Genomic DNA, 21,800 nt, shown 5'->3' on the forward strand with positions numbered 1-21,800 from the left:
TTTTATATATATAGATTATTTTATTATTTCCCTTCTACGTGACTTTACCGAAATAACCAAGAATATGAATCCCTGCAGTCACGAAAGCTTTAAATCAAAATTTTAATGTATTGATAGTTCAATTGCAATGTACAAATTTATTGAGGGACTATGTGTTGTCTTGATATGGTCTTGGACTGTTTTTGCTGTTGTTTTACTGCCTTTCCCAAGCTTGGGAATTGATGTACTTATGCAACTTCAAATAACCTTCAATTATTTGCCCCACCATCTTCCTGCAATGTGTGTACATCGTAACTCGCCAGACGGTTATCATTTATGGGGAAATTGATTCCGCGTAACGCGGCACTCTTCAGGAACACATTTATCGCATCAAGCGAGGATTCAGTGTATATGTGTGGGTCTCTCGGTGCCCATTGCCCGGTCTCTCTGTGCTTAGTGCCCGGTCTCTCGGCGCCCATTTCCCGTAAAAAACCCACGATAGGCGCCTGGTAATTAATTGATTTTGACGAGGCATTGTTGCAATTACTTCATGATTTACATCAATACGTGATGCTGTGTGAAACTATTAAATGTGCTTAAGCATATTGGTAAATGCAGTTTAGTTGCCATTTTTAAAGTTGAGGGATGACATTTATTCCTGGTCTTTACTTTCCTTGACCAGCAAAGACCTGCTCACACGCATACACACGTACATGTGCCCACACACACAGCAAGTGCTGCTAGTGAGCGTCTATTAAGGCCAGAACTACACATCTTATCTTATTTTAAATTTATATAGTGCCTTAGTCCCAGGCGCCTTACAGAGATTATAAAGCAGTAACAAAAATTAGAGTGATGGCAAGGGCGTGCAAGGGCCGTGGAATGACTGTCACGTAGGGGTCATGAATGCACAGGAGAGGGATGGTATGGAGTGGAGGGGTGAGGGGAGGGAAGAGGAAGGGAATGGCAATGGAGGAAAGGTGGAGCTTTAAGAGAGGAGCGAAAGGAGGATAAGGAGGGGGACTCATTAATGCACAGGGGAAGCTTATTCATGAGGGGGTTGTACGGCCAGGACCATGCCTGGCCCTCATTGTTTCACTGCTGCTCATGTTCACACACTGAACATGGTAACGTTGAGTTGAGGGGCCAAGGTCCCGTTCATGCCCTTGATGTAAGCCGTGGCCAGGAATCAAACTCAGGTCACCATATATTTATAGGGCAATGTTATTAACAAATAAGCCTCTACTCCTTATAAAAAACAATAGCCTGTAACAGACTGTTCGGGCAAGTGATGTTAGCAGTAGCAAGCATTTATGAAGGCTGGTACGGCACAAGAGGGGGTGGGTGGTCAGCACCATGCCTAACCGCATTTGCCTCCCTATTGGCAATGCTTAAACATCGCACAAGGTACTCATTTGAGGCTGAGTCGACCTAGCGGAGGCCCAGTACCGGTTTCAATATTTTCCATTCTTATTGGTCGTGAGCGGGTTAGTAGTGCAGCATGCTCACCGGTGCACTACCGCTCCCGATACACAGATGCGTGTACACACATGCATCATCGCCACTTGCTCAGTGCCACCTAACCATACCCGCTCAACACCACCCATCAAAACCACCAGCCCACCCAGCAGTACCATACACCACTTACTTATGAAACATATTCAAGACCATCTATCACTGCCAACAGAACATTGGATGCTAGCACTGGACCATCTAGAGAGACCAAGTGACTCCATCAATTCAAGACAATCACATCATTGCCACAAAACATCCGGGGTGGCACGTGCCCCCCCCCCCCCCAATGATCTGATCGAAATCCCTAATTTCGATCGGATCATTGGGGTTTATTAGTAATAAATCGGCATTTTGCGACCCCCCACTGCTACTGTGTAGCATATTATTATGTGCCAGGGACTCTATGAGATGATAGGACAATAGTCTGAGTCCATAATTGGCAATAAGTAATGGCAACGCAGTTATAAGTAACTCATAGAATTGTGCGCTGTTGCGTATACAGTACACGACTTCCCTGAAGGCAAACGCCTTCAGTGAGCGCGATGTCAATTACACACGGTTCTAATTCGACCCTCGATCGATGGCTGTGCCATCTGCCGCACACGCGTCGAATAAAAAGCAAGGGACAAGTCCTTACTTACTAACAACTCCTATAATTTTTCATTGCTGAAGGGGTTGCCCCCCCACCTGAAAATCCTGACTCCGCCATTGCCGATACACCACCTTCAGAATTATCTATGGGGCAGTGCGAAGTTCTATAGTCTATTGTTTGGTGTTCGTAGCTCAAGTCGCACACAGGAGTGTTTTGTTTTCCACTCGTACATGAGGTATCTGCATAACATATATTATATTACTTAAGATACTACTAAACATTTTTACAAAACAAAAAATTTACCAAGACCACCAACTCCACACATTCACCCAAAACTAGACCATCAACGGACCACTTAATCCTATCTACTTAGAGCCACCCGTCAGCAATATTGACTTCGCCTAACCCTGTCTGCTCAACAGTGCCCATCTGCCCAGCCTCACCACTCGGCATCACCAATCATGTAGTGGATGTTGGGCAACGGGAATCCGTTGAACCCTGAGCTGAGGGTCAGAGTGTACGCGCCCATGTTGCGGAACAGCAGCCAGTCGCCCACGTGCAACTCCAACAACTGTGTCCGCTCCATCACGCAGTCCAGCCCATCGCAAGTGGGGCCCCACACCGACGACTCAAACAGCGGCTCCTCTGGCTCCACGCGCTGCACAGCAGAGAGAAAGAAAGAAAGACGCAGCGGTGAGGTGCGAAAGAGTGGCCATGAACACGAGGGATTGGGTGGGCGCAGAGCTTTCACGCATATTTTGATACCGTACACAATCTTGAGAATGATTGGCCTGCATCAGAAAATCACTCCTGTGACTTATCACGAATTTGCTTCATGCGGCAATTTTCAGGAACACAACGCCCATGTTAAGCGGGGACTTGCTGTACTACGCTGAACGGGCCCCACATTGTCCGTGTAGCACTGTTTTGCCTGTATAACGCCGACGTTTGTTTCAGAATCAGAATCTGTATTTTAGCGAAAGTGGGGGATTCCAATGAGCTATGAAGCTCTTTTTCACAGATCTTCAGTATTGGGCGGGTCAGTAACTTTTAACAGGTCACAACACCCTGCGTAGACGTCGATATGACATCAGGAACGCCAGTGGGATTTGTTTAAAGGGCCATGACACATGCCAGGGTGCAAAACCTGCTTCGCACTTCTGCAAATTCACTTCACACAGAGGTCCTCATACATTGTGACTGTACAGCAGCATTCATTTTACAAATTATGTAATATTCTCAATTACCTTCAATGCAACTGGGGGAGTGCATTTTTCTTTGAAGAACACAAAGTTAAACGATCCAAAGTTGCCATCGTTTATGTAGTACATGTGCGCTGGCTGCCCCTCACCTGTGGCGGAGGCAAGGACACAACAAAATCGTTTCCTATTACAATATAATCACAATACAATCACAATACATTCACGATGCAATCACAATTAAATTACAATACAATTACGATACAACGAGAACATCCCATTCTTCTACATACCCCCAGCAGGGTGCACGGCAGAGAGTTCCTATAACTTTGTCATTTTTGTTACTTATTTTTCACTAAATTCAGAAAACTTTTCGCATAATGAAGACATTATTGACGTATAAACTATTCAAACGACGGGACAGTCTCGTAAGGAGTGAGTCTCACTTGAACGCATGCGAACCCGAACGAGTCTTCAGACCAGATGTAAACACAGCCACAAGGCACCAGCATTGCCAAGGTTGATGAAAAATAAGAATAGGTTTTATCCTCTGCATTAACCATGCAAACATACTTGTGGAAAAACTGTTCGCCTTTTGGCGTTCTCTGGTCTAACACTGGCGAGACAAGGCAAGGCCATCTCTGGTGCAGGCCAATCAGTTTCAAACACAATGCATATATTATTAGAGCATGTTTATTTGTATGTTCACCATAAGTACGTGTGGTTAATGCAGACTTTATTCCTTGGAAAAGGGATCTATTTGTTGTTTGAACATCTTGACACCTGTTTTATTGCTAGAAAGAGTAAAATGTCTTATTCTTCATAATATTTAGATACTAGCAAAAAGGTCCTATAGATATTCACAAGGTTACAAGGGAGGGAATTCCATACAACAGCAGCTGCAACAGAAAACAGCGACCTCCCGACGGATGAGAAGATTCCAATGCCACAAGGTACTTTTTCCGTTGTGCAAGTCCACCACAATATTCCAGAAGCTGGTATATAACCGCATCCCGATGCAATCGTATCTCAATTAAATTGATTTACAACGACTTTCACCGGCTAACATGCTCTGGGAATGACATTAAACTCCGCGGCTCCCAACCCCTCTCCTGCTGCCTATGCCCACACCGTCGGCCAGCGGATTGACGAACGACTTCTTGGCGATGACGTTGGCGGCCAGGGTGAGCGCCGACATGACGTAGTAGCGGCCGGGTTCGCCGATGATGTTCACGCCGCAGCCCGCGGGGAAATGCGTGTCCAGTGCAGAGTTCACGACGGCCGCGATCTGAGAAGTCGGATTTGCGAAGACACGTGCGTGGCAGCAGTGCTGAATCAACGTCACCTTAATGAGTGTGCAAAGAGTGCATTTATACAGCGCCACCAGTTCCAAAGTGTTTTTCTGTCTCTATGTATGCCTCACACTCGATGCAACTCTGTGTTTTTAATTATATCAAAGTTTTGATGTTTCTCGCTCTGCGTTTGTCTCTATGCTTCTGTCTCTCAGTGTCTGTCTCTGGTCCCAGCTAGGTCATTTTACCTCATTCGTACAAGGCCCAAACACTGCACTGCAGTATCTATCACATGGCAACCAGGCATATATTGATCCATAGATTAATTGACGAGCATCAATTCTTACATTCAAAATATATGCGGAAAATTGTCCACGTGAGAATCAATGCTTTTCAATTCATATATGGTATATGCAATGGGTTTGTGGCACCTGGAGCCACTAAAGGCACTACTTTCACTCCCAATGTAAACAAATTATAATATATTTTTAAATAATAATGGGCTTGAATATTTTCAATTCATGCAAATTAATGGAACTACAAAAGTTCATGCTGAAAGGTTCAAAACCTGTGCTTTGAGGTGGCTCGGTGGATCCGAGGTCAAAGAGCCACTGATGAGTTCATGGACTCAGCCAGGGTCATTATCAGTGACTGCAAAACATCATTCACATTTCTTTTTAACCGAATTTGGCTGAAATACAGCTGCGAGAATTAAAATGTAGGTTTGACCTTTACGTGACAAACACCCATCTCACTTTAGAGTGTGTACGAAAGTGTGACCTTGTGATGTTGGTCACCCACCGCCTTGTGTGCCTTGCCTGCCTTGATATGTACTCACTAACAGCATTGTCCCGACAGTCTGCTGTTGAAGGCTATACGGGGGATCAGTGTCTCTTGTGTGAAGATGAAGAGGCCACTTGGCAGGGGTTTAAAGAAGTTCTGAGAAAATATCTTGCTGCACAGCTGCTGCCAGACACTTAAGAGTCGCACAACAGTGTGTGACATGATGTTGACAGCACATCAGGGGAAATTATTGCGGGCTTATTTTTTAGATGTATATATAAACGATGCATTTATTTGTTTACAGATCAAATCGCTCCACGGTTATGATTAATGAAAATGCTTGAGAAGCTCGCGTTCATACCTGACGCAAGGACATTTCAGATAAGCTAAACGTAGATAAGTCATGGCAAGTATGTCATCCTGATTAAATTGAAAACGTTTGCTCTCTGGGTGTGACAAAACATCGATTCCCTCTCCAGGTTACAATATGTGCGTTGACTCACGCATGTCAGAATCGATGTTGTTTGCAATGTGTTGATGTCACTCGTGCAGCCACTAGAGGCTACGTATGGTGCAAAAGAAGCTCAACGTACAGAGGAGCTACAAACCAGTGCAAATATCTAAACAGAATTATTATTGAATCGAACCGCGACCCGAAACCAAAAAGTTCAATCGAATCGCCGTGGGAGGTGATGTGGAGTCATTCCACCCCTACTAACACTGACCTCCTCAAATGTAAATTTGGACTCTCCATTATGGCCTGGGAAGCCTCCTCCAATGTCCAGAAGAGTCAGCCTCAATCCCAGTTCAGCCTGGAAACAGTGTTGCAGCGGAGGCAGAGTTAACAATGCCTCGCCAAACATTGACAACTGCATATCGCTATAATTGTATACGTATTAAAAAGTGTAAAAAAACAATCCATCATTAATGATAAAAAAAAGTAAGCACTTGTGGTATTCATGCCATTATTAAAGCACAACGGCTATCGTGAAGGCATTATGCTCCAAGGTTCATGGGGCGCCACGTTTGCTAGATGTTAACTCCCTCGCCTGTTATGCAGGAGATTGTGGTTTGATCCCAACCCTGACGATGCCTGTATATTTGGAGTTTGCATGTTCTCCTCGTGGTCATGTAGATTTTTCTCCGGGTCCTCAGTTTTTCCCCCTCGTTATTTAAAAACGTGCGCCTAGAGCATTGGGCTGCTTTATTTTTTTTTTATAAGCCACTTCATTGGGCTAAAACGTGTGGCCAGGTCACTTCTAAGCAGGTCACTTCTGAAAAAACTATCGCTCATTGGGCCTTACCTGGTAAAATAAAACAAATTGTGCAGTTTAGTTTACTATCTTTCTGGAGGATGGAAGAGGTGGTGGACCAGTGACACTGGTTCATGTAATGTGCTATAAATTCAGTGATATCTGAGTTGGAATCAAATAGAAAGACAAAATGTGGGCGATGTTTTCCAGAGTATAGCAGCACGGGGTGTGAACTAGGATTAAGCAGATCCCTTCATGTGGCAGGATCACCAAGGAAACATAATTCACGTGAAGAGATGAAGAGAGGGCACGTGCACAAGTGGGGCCAACAGACACGTGGATCAACCAATGGGAACGACTTGGCAAAAGCACAGACCAAAGAAGCACCGGTAAGAGAGGGAAGAGATGCCCAACAGGACTAGATCCTTGATTGTGTTGGAAGACAGAAGAGGCATTTCCATGGAGAGTTACAGAGTCAGCACTTCAGACAATTTCATCAAAAATCTAAGTATCAAGCGATTGAGGGCGGGGGGGGGGGGGTCACTTACGGCGTTGTTGAAAACCTGACGGGCATTTGCAATGGCCTCGGTATAGGTCACAACATCCTGGCAGCAGCTACCAACGTGGAAGCTGGTGAAGAAACACACACACGACAACATGTGCGGAGAGAATAAGAATGAAACTGCCAAGCCAGTCCATTTTGTGATGCTTAACTCAAAAAGCGTACAATTGTGATGGCCCTCGACCCACGGTATTTTGTGGAATGGTGAGGACATGCCGAGTTGCGAAGGGATGAGCAGGGAGCATGTCACAGAGGGCGGCAAGATTGGCTGCGGTTGTTGCTGGGCAGGAGCGGGCTCAGAAACGCCCTGGACCGGATGGTGTTCACGCCAGGAATTCTGAGTGCACGTGCAAAGGTGCGTGATTGAACAGATACCTGTGAAACTCACGAACCCCAGCGGGTTTTTCAGTTTCACAAACCTCTATGTGATCCACCAACCCTTAAGAAATATGCAACAAACCCAGTTTAACGCTACAGATGGATCCTCACTGATGAATGGAATATATCACCACTTCACACAGTGAACGCCAAAAGATAATTGGGAGCAGGTTTAAGCAGCAGTGGTGGAACTCGGGTTATGGGTTAGGATCAGGGTTAAGGGTTGTGATAGTATTCTTGGTTCTTTCGGTAAAGTCACGTAGAAGGGAATCCCTGCAGTCACGAAAGCATTAAATGGAAATTTAAAGGTTGTGATAGTGTTTAGTTGGCTATGAGGGTAGGGTGTAGGGCTAGTATTTATTGGGTAGTTTAGCTGTGTGTAGTGGGATGATCGAGGTTAGGGGTTGAGTTCATGTTTTGTTGGCTATTGTCTGGTTATCCAGTTGATAAGAAGTTTATTTTAATTAAACAGGGGACACCTCAAGGGACCAGCATAGCCTAATTTTCAAGAATTACCTGGGCCATTTGTCTGTCAGTAGGGTACGTTCATTGATATAATTCCAATTTAATAATTTGTAGGGCCATTTTTTTCGGCAAACTGTGGATTACCACCGTGAACCTCTGCAACAACAAGCTGCGAACACGTGACCACTAGGCCATGTTACCTGGTTGGCTGGTTTGGTTAAGAGTTGAACTAGCATCGACTTAGCGAGTGTGCTCTCATCTGCAACAAGTCCGCTCCTCCCCCCACTGCCAAGGATGGCAACTTAACAGTTTGGTTCGCCTTTCACTTGTGCCATTCTCATCGCCATTCGATGTAGACTCACCTGACCCCCACGACGAGTAGTCCCAGTCCCTGCGCAGTCTCCAGCAGCTGATGGGTCGACTCGATGCTGGCACCGAATTTACGGCTCAACTTGTACATGGACTTGGAATCATCGGTGGCGATTCTCAGCACGAGCCTTTAGGGTTAGGGTAAGAGCGTGTGGGGGGCATTAAACTAGCAGACAACTTCTGTATTTGTGGACAAAAGTTGACAACACATTGTCACGGCCAGCGTTTGTTGATGCAACCTCATCTCACCTCTTTACTTCTGCAAAATTCTAAGTTGTCCTGATCAAGTCTTGGTACAACTGTACTGATTTTAGCGCCAAAAGTGATATGGGTCTTGTTCACCCTGGTTATTAGGATTTGAAGATCCACCTCATTCTCTGCCGGTAGAGCCGTGTCATCCGGTCACCTGATGTTAGAGAGTCTTAACCTTGATATGAGAGCACCACTTTGACAATGTACTATTTGCAATGCCATTGCTACCTCTGACAAAGAATGTTGTCAGCGAGCCTTCTACACTTCGCGTGGCTTCGGAGTGCACCTGGCCTGGCACAAGCGCCGTGGTGACGTTACCGCCGCTCAGTGGCGAATGGCGGCTGCTGCTGCTGCTGCTGCCGTCCATCCATGAGAGAAAAAATAAAATAAATTAGCTTTTCCCTCCGTTTGCGTTCACCTGGCGTTGGGGTTGATGCGGGCGACCTTGTGCAGCTCGGCATCGTTGTCGAACGTCATGAGGTTGACGCCGTGCTCGGCCGCGTAGCGCACGTGCGACGCTTGCTTGCAGGGGTTCGCATAGATCAGGGGTCGGCAACCAAAATAACAAGAAGAGCCATTTCTTTCCAATTCGGTACAAAATGCAGTATTTCAAGAGCCGCAATGCATCTGAGTACATACTGTACATACGTACATATCGTCAAGAAGCAGCCCGTAAAGAGCCGCATGCGGCTCCGGAGCCGTAGGTTGCCGACCCCTGGCATAGATGATGCGGTCAGCGCTGACGCCGAGGCTCTGCACCAGCTCTATCTCCGCCTGTTGCGACACACACGTGTACACACACGACCATGACTGTGATCGTGAAAAGGAACAGGCTTTACCCTCTCTGTGGGTTGAGATTTTCAAACATTAAATAGGCACCTATTGCAAGGCATCAAGTCTGCATTAACCCAACGTGCTTGTGGTAAAAAAATGCAGGCCGTCTCAAGTGTGGGCCAATCCGTTTCAAGGACAATGCACACATTATCAAAGCATGTTTGTTTGCATGTCCACATACACAAAAGACAAAGATCCCCCGTCTAGCCTTAACAGACTGGAGGAGCAAGTGCTGTTGGTAAGGAGCACCTATGTAGGCCAGCACGGTACACGAGGGGGTGGTTGGCCAGAAAACACGGCCAGCTGACTTTATCTCCTTAGTGGCGATGTTTACACACCGCACCAGGTACAGTAGAACCTCACGACCATAATTCGTTCCATAACTTTGGTCGCAACCCGATTTGGTCGTGACTCGAACCTAATTTCCCCATTGGATTGTATGTAAATACGATTAATCCGTTCCAGACTCCTACGAACTGTATATAAATATTGTTTTATAAAGATTTTTAAGCACAACAATAGTTAATTATGCCATAGAATTCACAGTGTAATAGTAAACTAAATGTAAAAACATTGAATAACACTGAGACAACCTTGAACAACAGAGAAAACTAACATTGCCGCGTCAAGGTTTAGAATCGTTCAACAAGATGATTGTTTCGTCTGCTACATCAGTCGGTCGATTCTGAGAGAGAGAGAATATTCGTACGAGCAATTCATGTTTCTATTGAAAGTAAGTTAACAGTAATATTTGGGTACAGTATTGTTTTTGGAAGCATTCACCGTAATATCGTATAAACGTTTACTTCACCGCATCATCGTATGAATGATGCGAGAAGAGATTAACGGGTTCTTATGTTAGCGATTTACGTACTCAGCGCTTTCGCTCTCTAAATTACGGCTTGAATGAGGGGGGAGGGGTATGACTACACTCACAAAATGTATATCTTACTAGTAATTTTATATAACAAAAGTTATATATATATAACTGTTACGCTTTGTGTTGTTCTTTGTAAACAAACAACAGGAAATTTGGCGCTTACAAAAAAAATGGCGTGGAAGGGGAAATCGGCCGCGGCCGTGTTTGATCGTCACCCGAGTTTGTGTTCGTGACCAGATTAAAAATTTTTGTGAATTTTTTGGTCGGAACCCGATTTGGTCGTGGTCAGAAGCGTTCGTGACCAGAGGTTCTACTGTACTCATTTGAGTCACACATACACCAACCAATACCAATACCCCCGCCATTCGCCTCTAAGTGACGGTGACGTCACCACGGCGCCTGTGCCACGCCAGTACACTTTTAGGCCACTTGAAGTGTCGAAGGCTCGCTGACAGGAGGAGGTCTCGGGACAGACCGAGGTGTCATGGGTTGGCTGACTGAGATGACTGGGTAGATCCACCAGCTGTACCCCCTACTCTGCCAACTTGCTTAATTTTAACTGCCCGGCGCTCCGTTTGTTGTTGTGAGCATCGTTCCTCTGCCCTCCATTGTTGCTGGAGGGCGACTGCCTCCAACTGCCCAGTAGCGTCCTTCACGAGCCTCCCCAAAGAGGCCGATCTTGAAACTGCTTGTACCAGTCGTCAGCAAATCCACCCAGCTGCACATCCTCCTGTACCACATCAGTTTAGCTCTTCTCCAGCCCATGGCGTGCCTGTTAGGCCGTCTCTATGCGGCCAAACAGAAGCTGCTTGGGCATGCGGTGGCTGGGCATATGGGCTACATGACCTAGCCAATGTAGCTTTGCCTGCCAGAGGATCTCACGGATGGGAATGTGTCCAGATCTTTCAAGGATTTATGAGCTCCTCTCACAATCCAGCCTGGTTAAACCCAGGATGGATGGTAGACATGCCAGCCTGAATGTTTATAACCAGTGCAGTTGTTCCATTAGATGGGTCCACGTGTCACAAGCACAGAGAAGGGGGGGCATGACTGTGGCAGAGAAGACCCGAAGCTTCGTGCGGAGCGACAGACCAGGTAGCTTCCACACAGCATTGCACAGCCGATGAAAAGAAAATGCTACCCCCGACTGATTCGGAGTGAGACCTTTGCTATCAAACCGGAGCTGGTCATAAACACCCTGCCCAGGTATGGGAACTCTCCACTCTCTCCATAACTGCTCAATGGGCAACTGAGGGGGTGGAGTGTTTTGTGGCACACAATACCCAGGCAGGTGCTTAATTTTGCTGGGGCTTATGGTAAGACCCCACTTCTTAGTGGCACGCTCCAGGTTCAGCAGCAGCACCTCCAACTCCTCCTCTGGGTGAGCAGCAATCACCAGATCATCAGCATACATAACATGGTTGACTAATAGGGAGCCATCGCTCGACCGCACCTGGGCATCGATCAGCCTCACGTTGTTTCTGTACCAGGTGGAAATTCCGCCGGTATGGCCATGGAAAGCTTCTCGAACTACTCTCAAAGACCTCGCACACACAATGACCATTCACACTCACACAAACTTCACTCAGTGATCACACACACAACACATTTTGCTTCTCTCGTTCATGCCATTCAATGACTCCAGCCCAGGTGCCCGCGTCATGACCCACTCGGTCAATAAAGTCACCCACCACGATTACCCCATCTCTATGCGGTTACTATAACCAGAAACTGGGACAGGTCATAGAAGGCATCTAAACACAAAAACACACACACACTGATCGCACACAATCACTGAAGGCACCTTGCTGGCACAGTCAAAGCCAGTGCCCAGCGTGGCGAGGGTGTGTACGATGGTCTGAGTGTTGTTGCACTTGACGGCGTAGAAGGGCCGCACACGAGGAAGGGCGCCGAGCCAGCGCAGGTGCTTCCTCACGATGTCTCCCAGGTCCACCACGTAAAAGGCATCCTTCTCATCCTGGCAGGCGAGCACAGAGATAAGCAACGTGGACGTACATACACAGCCGAGATGGATGGGGCTGATGCGGCACAGCAGGACATGTGCATTCGTACTTCATGCAGAACTCGCTTGTTAATTCCCCCCTTAATCATGGTTCTCAAGCATCAAATGATAGAGGGAAGTGTGTCTGTTGAGAAAGAAGCAGAGTAAAATGTTGAGTTTGAGTGTAAAGGTAAAACGGTGGTAGATGGGCTTGATATCAGTGAGAGTGCGTTTGCGGTAGGTCGACATTGTGGTATAAATGCATCGACTAGGAGGTCGATTATTAAAAATGCGAATGCAATAAAGGAGTGTTGCGGCTAGAGCCCCCCCCCCCCCCGCCGTGTTATCTAACACTCGCATCTGCCGTGGAGGCATCCTCCTGAATTCCTCACCATCGCCGCCTCCATCATCGTCGAATCATCATCACCATCAGATATAAACATTTTTAAACACATTGTTCTTTATAATGTATTATTTATTGTAGTCATTGTTATTAAACATTTACTATTTCTCCCCCTATGTGCACTTGTACCGGGAACGTAACCCCCATTTTTTCCGTTAAACCTGTCAACCCCTTATCAGTGACTACCTGAAACTTGCCAATCCAGACCTAATTGGTCACCCGTGCCCTTATTAATCTCAATGTTCATCTTAGGGGCCGTCCATAAATTACGTTATGCACCTAGGGGGGGGGGGGGGTGTCAGACATTTGTGACGATGTGTGATGAGGGGGGGGGGGGGTTTGAGAAATGTGACGTCACATCAAAATACGCTACTCTACTTAATTAAATAGACTTTTTAATAAATGTTTTCTCCTACAACATTAGAGTGCAGCGCCATATTAAATACGCACTACAATGACAAAAGAGATTTGAAGCATGTTTAAAAAAAATTTGGGGGGGGGGGCAGAGCTTTGTGATGTCATATTTGAGGGGGGGTCTGACTTTTTGTGACGTCGTGTGACGAAGGGGGGGGGTAAAAATCGTCCAAAAAGCGTGACATCATTTATGGACGGCCCCTTACAAAATCCCATCACAAGGGAGAAACACAAAGACGTACATTTTTTGCCCGTCTTGAAACAGCTGTACGCCGTATGGAGCTGGAAATTAAATTTCCCTGTACAAGACTACGGGGTAAACCGTGTGGGTTGCCAGCTACAGTATGTCAATTCTACATTCGCGAATACTCTGCACGTGGCCTCAATGTGGTGAGGTCCCTGCCACCTAGTGGCAAATGGCAGCAGCTGCTGCTGAGAAATTAAAGCATTATGTGTGTGTGGGCATGTATGTTATGTACTCGTGGGTGCGGTAGCGTAGCGGTTAGCGCGCTGCGCTACGAACCCCGGTGACCCGAGTTCAATTACCGCTCACGGTCAACACCTCCCCTAGGTCTACTCAGCCTCAAAGTACGTGGTGTGTGAACATCACCACTGGGGAGACGAAGGCGGCCGGGCGTGGTGTTGTCCCACCCACCCCCTCGTGTGCCGTGCCGGCCTTCAAAGGTGCTCGCTAACAGCACTTGCCCCAACAGTCTGATCAGGCTATACGGTGGACCTTTGTGTACTGTGTGTTGAACTTATTTTGCACCGTACGTAGCCAACCGTGCTAATCGGAGGTGCTGGAGGTATTTGTGTGTTACACATATTTGCATAATTCCCACATATTAATACAGACTGTAGGGGCAGGTGCTGTAAGCAAGCACCTAGAAATGTATCCTACAAAACTATAACTTTTTTTATGTCACCAGGTAAGGCCCACTGAGCTACATAGCTCTTTTTCAGAAGCGACTTCACCACAAATGATAGCCCAATGAAGCGGCGTGTCACGTGGAAATGTTTCGCAGCCAAATGACTCTAAACGCATGTTTCTAAATGTTGAGGGAACCGGAGGATTCGGAGAAAAATCTACGTCATCACGGAGAGAGACACGCAAACTCCAAATATGCAGGTGTCAGGGTTCGGATCGAACCCACGACCTCCTGTATACCAAGCAAGGTAATTGACATCTCGCCACCGTGGATAAATCCAATACCACGCCGGGCCAGCTTCATCTACCAAGCACTGATGTTTGCACACTACATCAAGTACTCATTTAAGGCGAAGTCAACCGAGGATATGCTCCTTGTGGCACTTGTGATATGCATCGTGGCCAGGAATCTAACAAACATACATCATGAGGCCTCCTTTGTCAGTACCAAAATATACTAATAGGGGTTTTCCCCTTTTTTTCTGGCAACATGTAGATGCTTAGCCCGAGCTCTAATTACTCTGATAGTGCGTTGTCTTTGAAATGTGCGCCTTTTGGCGTCATCTGGTCGAACGCCATATGAGACGAGGCTCTAAGAAAAGCTTCTCTGGTGTGGACCAATCAGTTGCAAGGACAATGCATGCATTACCAGAGTATTGTTTTTTGTTGGCATTTGACTGCAAGTATTTTGGTTAATGTTAACATGATTCCTTGCAAAAGGTGTCAGTTTCGTTGCCAGAGAAAAGGGGAAAACCCCTATTAGTGCCGGGGTTGGTAAGCATTGCGTGGTTCCGGTCTTACCGCGTATTCTCCTTTGCTGAGCGATCTCAACACCTCCTCTGTTTCAACATCATCATCAAAAACCAGCAGCTCACTCTCTTCTGAGGAACAGCAGAATCATCATGAGTCAGCAGCAGGGCAGAAGTAGCAGCAGCCAAAGAATAGTAATGCATATAATCAACAAGTGTCATCATCAGCGGCAGCAGCAGCATCAGTAATAGCAGCAGTTGAAACATCAACATCAAAGGCATCAGCATCGGAATAATCATCACTAGTCACCTCTTTAGAGCGCTGGTAAAATCGGAAACATCATATTCCACAGTGCATTTTCAGCAAGTAGTGTAAAATAAATAAGCTTCCATGATTTGGCACCCGCCATAGGAACGAGGAATTTCCACCACTCGACCTGGACCGACGACATATATACGGAGGACCATCCAGCGTTTGTTCGCTGCAACGCGGTTCCTTTACTTTGACTTTGCAAATAACATATTTAACAAGCATACACACGACTATGTATAATAAAGGTTTTTGGGTTAGATCGCGTAGGTATGAGATGTGTCGTAAACCTCCACCACCCGACACAGCCGGTCAGGTTTGTCACGTACCCAACGTGCCAATTAGTTACTACTTTAGCCCACCAGTGTGTTGGAGAGTAAATCCACAACATTTACAATTGGCGTACGCCGTTTCGCTGGCATTACATCCAGCATCATTGGGCGATTTTCCAGAATAGTGAAGTAATCCACCTGCTTCCGCTCTTACAAAGAGCAGGACGACGTCATCACTGAATTCATCAGGTGCAGAGATCAGAGACGGAGGAGGGGGTATTGTAATTATATAATAGATTATTAATCAGTTAATTAGCATGTGTTTCCTCTATGAGGAATGCAGTTGTAACATATATTTACTACTATATTTACCCAAGAATGTCAGTGTGTAACGCGCGTGACGTTACTCCATGTCTACCAGCCCCCATTAATAATCATGAGCAGGTGACATCCTCCACATGGACCCCCCCCCGCCATTAATAATAATTAGCGGGTGACGTCACTCCACATAGGGGGGCGAGGAGCCTCCTCCCCCCTCCTCTGCGTCAACTTACAACCCTCACTACAAAGGCAGAACCCTCACGTCACGCGATCTCCGTAACGCTATTGAGACATTGAAGTGAAAAGGACGTCATGATTAAAAAGGGATTATAACCTTTAAATGAAAGAAGTCTGTGTCACGCGCCCTTACAAATTGCACACGAATGGATGCAATGAATATCACGTGGCGGTCTGCTTTTCGCTTGCAAGTTTCACATTTACTGCAATACACCCGCCCTTGGACGGGCAAACGGCTAGTTACTTAATAATACGCTTCAAGGCCGCACTAAGCCTGTAGCTGTCAGAGTGGTCAAAATTATTTGTATTTCTCTCAATTACAATGGATTCTTGAATTAATCTCAGCCAGTAATAATTCGTTTTAAACAACACTTCAACGTTATCTAATTCAATTGAGTATCCTGATTGGCAGCATGTTCTGCAACTGCCGACAGTTGTGTGGTGAGAGTATTGAATATTTATTTGGTGTTCTTTTAGTCTTACACTAATGTTACATTCCGTCTGCCCAATATAGCATCTGCTACATAAGCAATTGAGCCGATACACACCTTCTGTTGATAACTTAGGCAATTCATCTTTAGTACATGATACTAGTTTTAGAATTTTGTGTACCGTGCCAAATCTTACTCTGAATTTTTTGTTTTTCCAAAACTATAACAGCAATACTGCTATTTTATTGGGTCTTTCCGTAAAGTCAAGTAGATAGGTTCAAAGAAAATAATACAAAATAACAGAAAACTACGACGTTTCTATCGCAATGCAAGCGGTCGTCTTCAGGAAAAGGGGGCTTAGCTTCCAAGGGAAACTGTTTATAAGGCTGATCGCTTTCAGCAATATTGCTGTTCGGTATTGGTTTGGCATTCAGTGCTCTGTTAATTTGAGCATTATTGCAGCCATTTAATCGTAGTGTAGTGAGTCCACCAGACAAAGTATAAGGGTCAACACTTTATTTTTCCGCGGGCTCACGCCATACGCGTCCACCCTGTTCCGTTCCTCTCCCAGAAGCGCCCCGATCGCCCCGCCTCTCCCGATGACGTCACCTCTATCTACATTTCCTCGTAACGTCATCCTTATGTAATAAACGACTGGACCACGATGTCTGGCTCAGTGTCCTTTATTCGGTTCGTGCTGTACACCCACACGGCTGTCTTTACTCTGTAGCTTCTCCACGGTGCTGACTCCAATGTCGGCCCGGTCCACAACAGCAGCCCCGCTGCTGTTTCTCTCACACAGCCCCCCTTGGCTGTACTCGCTGCAACTCCTCTCTCTCTCCGCAGCTCTGACAGCCTCGTGCTGTCTCCCTCTCTCCCTCAGCAGCTCTGACAGCCTCGTGCTGTCTCTCTCTCTCTCTCTCTGCAGCTCCTCCTGGCAGCCACACCGCTGCCTCTAACACGCAGCCCTTCTGGCTGTCTCCTCTGCAGCTGCACACCACTCCGCAGCTTCCTCTTCTCTTCGGGGTTGGCTCCCGATGGCCGTCGGCGCCCCCCCCTCTTCTCACTCGTCCGCGTGGCCTCACTCTTTTCCGCTCACACCCCGACTGACTTCCCCTTCCGGTTTACCCGCTTAAGGACCCGAACCTTCCACCCACGTCACATGACTCCACCCCCCGTGACGTCACATCCGGAAGGTCGCTTACGCCCGCATTACACCACCCTCCCCCGTAGAAAAATCCCAGCCGACCTCGGCTGACCAATAGCAAATCGTAATGCGGCGAACCGAGCTTCCCCCCCTAAAGGACACTAAGCATACAATGTAACAGCAAGAACAACAACAACAACGCAATTAACATCAACGAACGTACAAAAAGCATGCAATAAATACAACTGTAAGAAAAAAAATAACAAGACAGCAACAATCAACGAAACGTAAGCGATTTGGAACGTGTGCGGGTCGCCGGCCCGTCCCGGACGGTCGGCGGCCCACTCGCAGAACGGGAACGCGATGAAAGTCGAGGAATGACAGGGGGTAATCCCCCTGTCGCAGCTGGAAGTCCACCGACGTCCCGTGTCCCTAAAGAGTTAGTCTTGGGCTTGTCCTGTGACCGTGCCCGCAGCTGGGTCGGAAGGGCTGCAGGGCTCGAAGGTCCCGCAGACCTGGCAGGCGTCCTCCGAGCAGGGCCCCTCGTCCCCCGCAATGTCACGGCCGGCCTGTCTGGAACAGGTACGACAGGCGCTCTAGCAAGATCAATGGACGCAGGCAGGGGAGAGTCAGCAGCAACAGACCCCGGCAAGGCAACATTGGGGGATGACGCATCATGTAAGGGAGCAACATATGGTTTCAAGCGCGACGTATGCACAACCCAGCGACGAGACCCAATCTGGACGCGTGCTGACTGTGGGTTGGGAACCGCAATGAGGCGTACGGGACCATGCCAGGGTTTGTGCAATTTCGGCGAGGTCCCCGGACGTACCTGTGGACAATGAAGCCAGGCTAGGTCCCCAACCTTCCAAGGGCACTCCCCCTCAGACCGTCGCGCATATCGCTCGTTCCGGGCCTGGGCTTTGGCCGTAGCCACGCGGGCATTCTCCCGCGCCTCCGTGACTCGGCGAACCGTGTCCTGAATGTATTCAGGAAGTGGTTTACGAGGTCCCTTCACCCCAGTTCCCAATTGCACATCCACCGGCGGCACGTTTTCCCGACCATACATAAGGTAAAACGGCGAATATCCTGTAGCCGCATGAGGCGTCATCCTGTACGCCGAAAGCACCCCGGGGATGTGCAGATCCCAATCTGATTGTTGTTCACTCACGGTATGGCAAAGCATGGCAGACAATGTCCTGTTCAGCCGTTCAACCATACCATCCGTCTGCGGATGGTATGGGGATGTCCGTACTTTCTTAGTCCCAAGGCCCGCGCACACTTCCGCCAATAATTTAGAAGAGAAATTCCTGCCCTGGTCCGTGAGGAGTCTCTCAGGCGCCCCCTTATCCATAATATACCCAAACAAAAAGGCGTCGGTAATGGCCGCGGCCGACTGATCGGGCAACGGCCAGGCCATCGGCCAACGGGAGAGGTACTCAACCCCTACCAGCAAATATTTATTACCCCTCGCCGATGGTGGAAAAGGTCCCAATATGTCCAGTGCCACCAATTCATTGACTCGAGACACCTGAATCGACTGGAGAGGCGGCACGTAAGGATGTTTGGGCGGCTTACGCCGTGCACACGCAGGGCACGCGCGCACGTGCCCTACGACATCTGTCGCCATGCCGTGCCAAAAATAATGACGTTGCAACGTCAACAAGGTCTTCTGCACCCCTAAATGTAAGAGAGTGTCACAATGGAGGGTTCTAATCAACTCGAATCGCAAGGACGTTGGTACCACCAGGCGCCAACGTTCCTGGAACCCCTCCCGCCACATAAGCAGACCATCTCGGAGAGCGGTTTGCGGCCCCATAGCCGTACTCGGACTCCCATTGTCCCTAGCAGACCGCTTCCGCAAGGACACCAATGACTCATCCATCATCTGTTCCCGGATCCAGACAGACCGCGGCAGATTCAAAACCCCGTCAGCCGGTCCCGGTTCCATCGGAGTGTCCGACTTCTCGACGGCCAACGTAAGCGGCTGAGGGGGGTTTGGAATCGGCGAACACCTATGCGTCCCCGACTCACATTTACAAGGGGCGCGCCGCGGTAATCTGGAAAGTGCGTCAGCGTTCGCATGGCGCACTCCCTTCCGATGTTGAATTTGGAAGGAAAATTCCTGTAGCGTGTCCAACCAACGTGCCAACTGTCCGGATGGCTGGTCAATTTTAAGGGCATATTGCAAGGCCGCATGATCCGTACGCACAATAAAAGAACGACCGTAGAGGTATGGTCGAAATTGCCGTAGGAAAAAAACAACCGCCAATAGTTCTCTGCGAGTGACACAGTAGCGGGTTTCCGCAGGAGACAAGACTCGGCTACCATACGCCACGACACGCTCTACACCCCCTTTAGACTGTGATAACACCGCCCCAATACCTGTGTCACTCGCGTCCGTATCAAGAATGAATGGGTGATCGAAATCGGGATAATCCAATGTTGGGGCCGTGGCCAATAGATCACGCAGACTCCGAAAGGCCGCCTCCTCCGGCTGTCCCCAAACAAACTTCCGTCCTTTACCCGTAAGGAGATGCAAGGGCCTCGCAATCGTCGCAAAACCCGGCACAAATCTTCGGTAATACGAGGCAAATCCCAAAAACCGCCGAACATCCCCCACGGTGGCCGGAGTCGGCCAATCCCGGACGCACGCCGTCTTTTCCGGATCCGTGGACACTCCCTCGGCACTCACAATGTGCCCCAAATAGCGGACGGACCGTTGCAGTAGGTGACATTTCTTTGGTTTGAATTTCAATTTGGCAGAACGCATCCTCGTGAACACTGTCTCCAGCCGCGTCAAATGTTCATCAAATGTGCGGCTGAAGACAATAATATCGTCCAAATATATAAGACACGTCTCCCACTGCAACCCCGTCAAAACGAGCTCCATCAATCTTTGAAATGTAGCAGGAGCCGCATTCAATCCCATCGGGAGACAGTTGAATTGAAATAACCCCTGCGGCGTACGGAATGCGGTTTTCTCCCGTGAGGACTCGTCAAGGGGAAGCTGCCAAAATCCCGAAGAGAGGTCCAGTGTGGAAAAGAACTTAGCCCCCGACAATGCGTCGAGGGAGTCATCCATACGCGGCAGGGGGTACGCATCTGCCACCGATATCTTATTCAATTTGCGGAAATCAACACAAAATCGCAATTTGCCATCCTTCTTCTTAACCAAGACGACTGGAGCGCCCCATGGGCTGTTAGATGGCGATATAATGTCCGCAGCCAACATGTCTTCCACTGCCCCCCGTACGTGTTCTCGCTCCGCAGGACTCATCCGATGCGAATTTAATCGAATAGGGGCAGCATCGCCCGTCTCAATGTGATGGTAAAGCAACGAAGTGCGGCCCAAATCCAAATCATCGGAGCTGAACACATCGGAATATGTCAACAACAATTTACGCAGCGCACCACGTTGCTCCATGGACAGGGAAGAATTTCCGTCACATAAATGAGCAACCCAACGATCATCCGAACTCCTTGGCTCGGAAACCCCAGCAACAACTCCCCGGCTATGTGGACAATCATGGGTCGCAAACGCCGTAGTGGCATGTGCCACAACCGTACCGGCCGGGACACGGACGTTTTCTCCCCCCGCATTAAGCACCTGTAAAAACGGTAATTGATCCGGCCGGACGATGGTCTGTGCCCCCACTAACGCCAACCCGGTTGTTATCGTGGCGGACGGTGACAACAAGACCCCTACTGCTCCTAGCCGATCAGGCAGGGGCTTCCGATACCGCAAGGGTATAAGCATCTGTGTACCAGGTGGGATGTCCACAGATGCGACGGACAGCGCCTGCACTTGTACGGCCGAAGCAGGTCGCCCCCAGGGCGACGGCAGAAACGAGATTTGACGGCCCCCCGGCAGTTCAATACAATTCTCATTGATTTTGATCAAAATGGGCATCTTAGCCAAAAAATCGGTGCCTAACAAACAAGGAACCGCCAAAGATCTCGATATCAACACAACACCCGAGGCCGACACATCCCCAATAGATATCTTAGCATCCACCTGACCCACGATACCCATGCTACCCCCGTTCGCAGCGACGCACGACCCATAAACCGGACGCACAGCCCCCGGCGGGATGCCCAACAGATGGAAAATGACATCCGAAATAATAGTCGCAGACGCGCCGGAGTCGACCAAAATGCGTACGTCCACCCCTTGTATAGACCCCGGTACAGTGGACGAGCCCGTAGCGGCCGCGACGACTCTCCGTGCCA

At 48.2% G+C, this 21,800-nt stretch overlaps 1 protein-coding gene across 1 annotated transcript in view; it reads right to left on the bottom strand.

Annotated features, from left to right (window-relative positions):
• LOC144731470 (antizyme inhibitor 2-like) overlaps positions 1–21,800 on the bottom strand; it is a 34,674-nt gene continuing 12,874 nt past the window's right edge. The window contains exons 3-13 of the mRNA XM_078612534.1: positions 14,902–14,981; positions 12,158–12,331; positions 9,358–9,413; positions 9,058–9,174; positions 8,381–8,515; positions 7,162–7,243; positions 6,086–6,172; positions 4,417–4,573; positions 3,334–3,437; positions 2,530–2,744; positions 1–668 (exon numbers count right to left, since the gene is read on the bottom strand). Of these exons, the coding sequence (XP_078468660.1) occupies positions 632–668; positions 2,530–2,744; positions 3,334–3,437; positions 4,417–4,573; positions 6,086–6,172; positions 7,162–7,243; positions 8,381–8,515; positions 9,058–9,174; positions 9,358–9,413; positions 12,158–12,331; positions 14,902–14,981 (1,244 nt within the window). The 3' untranslated portion in view covers positions 1–631. The remainder of the gene's footprint in view (positions 669–2,529; positions 2,745–3,333; positions 3,438–4,416; positions 4,574–6,085; positions 6,173–7,161; positions 7,244–8,380; positions 8,516–9,057; positions 9,175–9,357; positions 9,414–12,157; positions 12,332–14,901; positions 14,982–21,800) is intronic.

This window comes from Lampetra planeri, chromosome 2 (assembly GCF_965212315.1).
Source record: "Lampetra planeri chromosome 2, kcLamPlan1.2.h2, whole genome shotgun sequence".
Taxonomy (NCBI): Eukaryota; Metazoa; Chordata; class Hyperoartia; order Petromyzontiformes; family Petromyzontidae; genus Lampetra; species Lampetra planeri.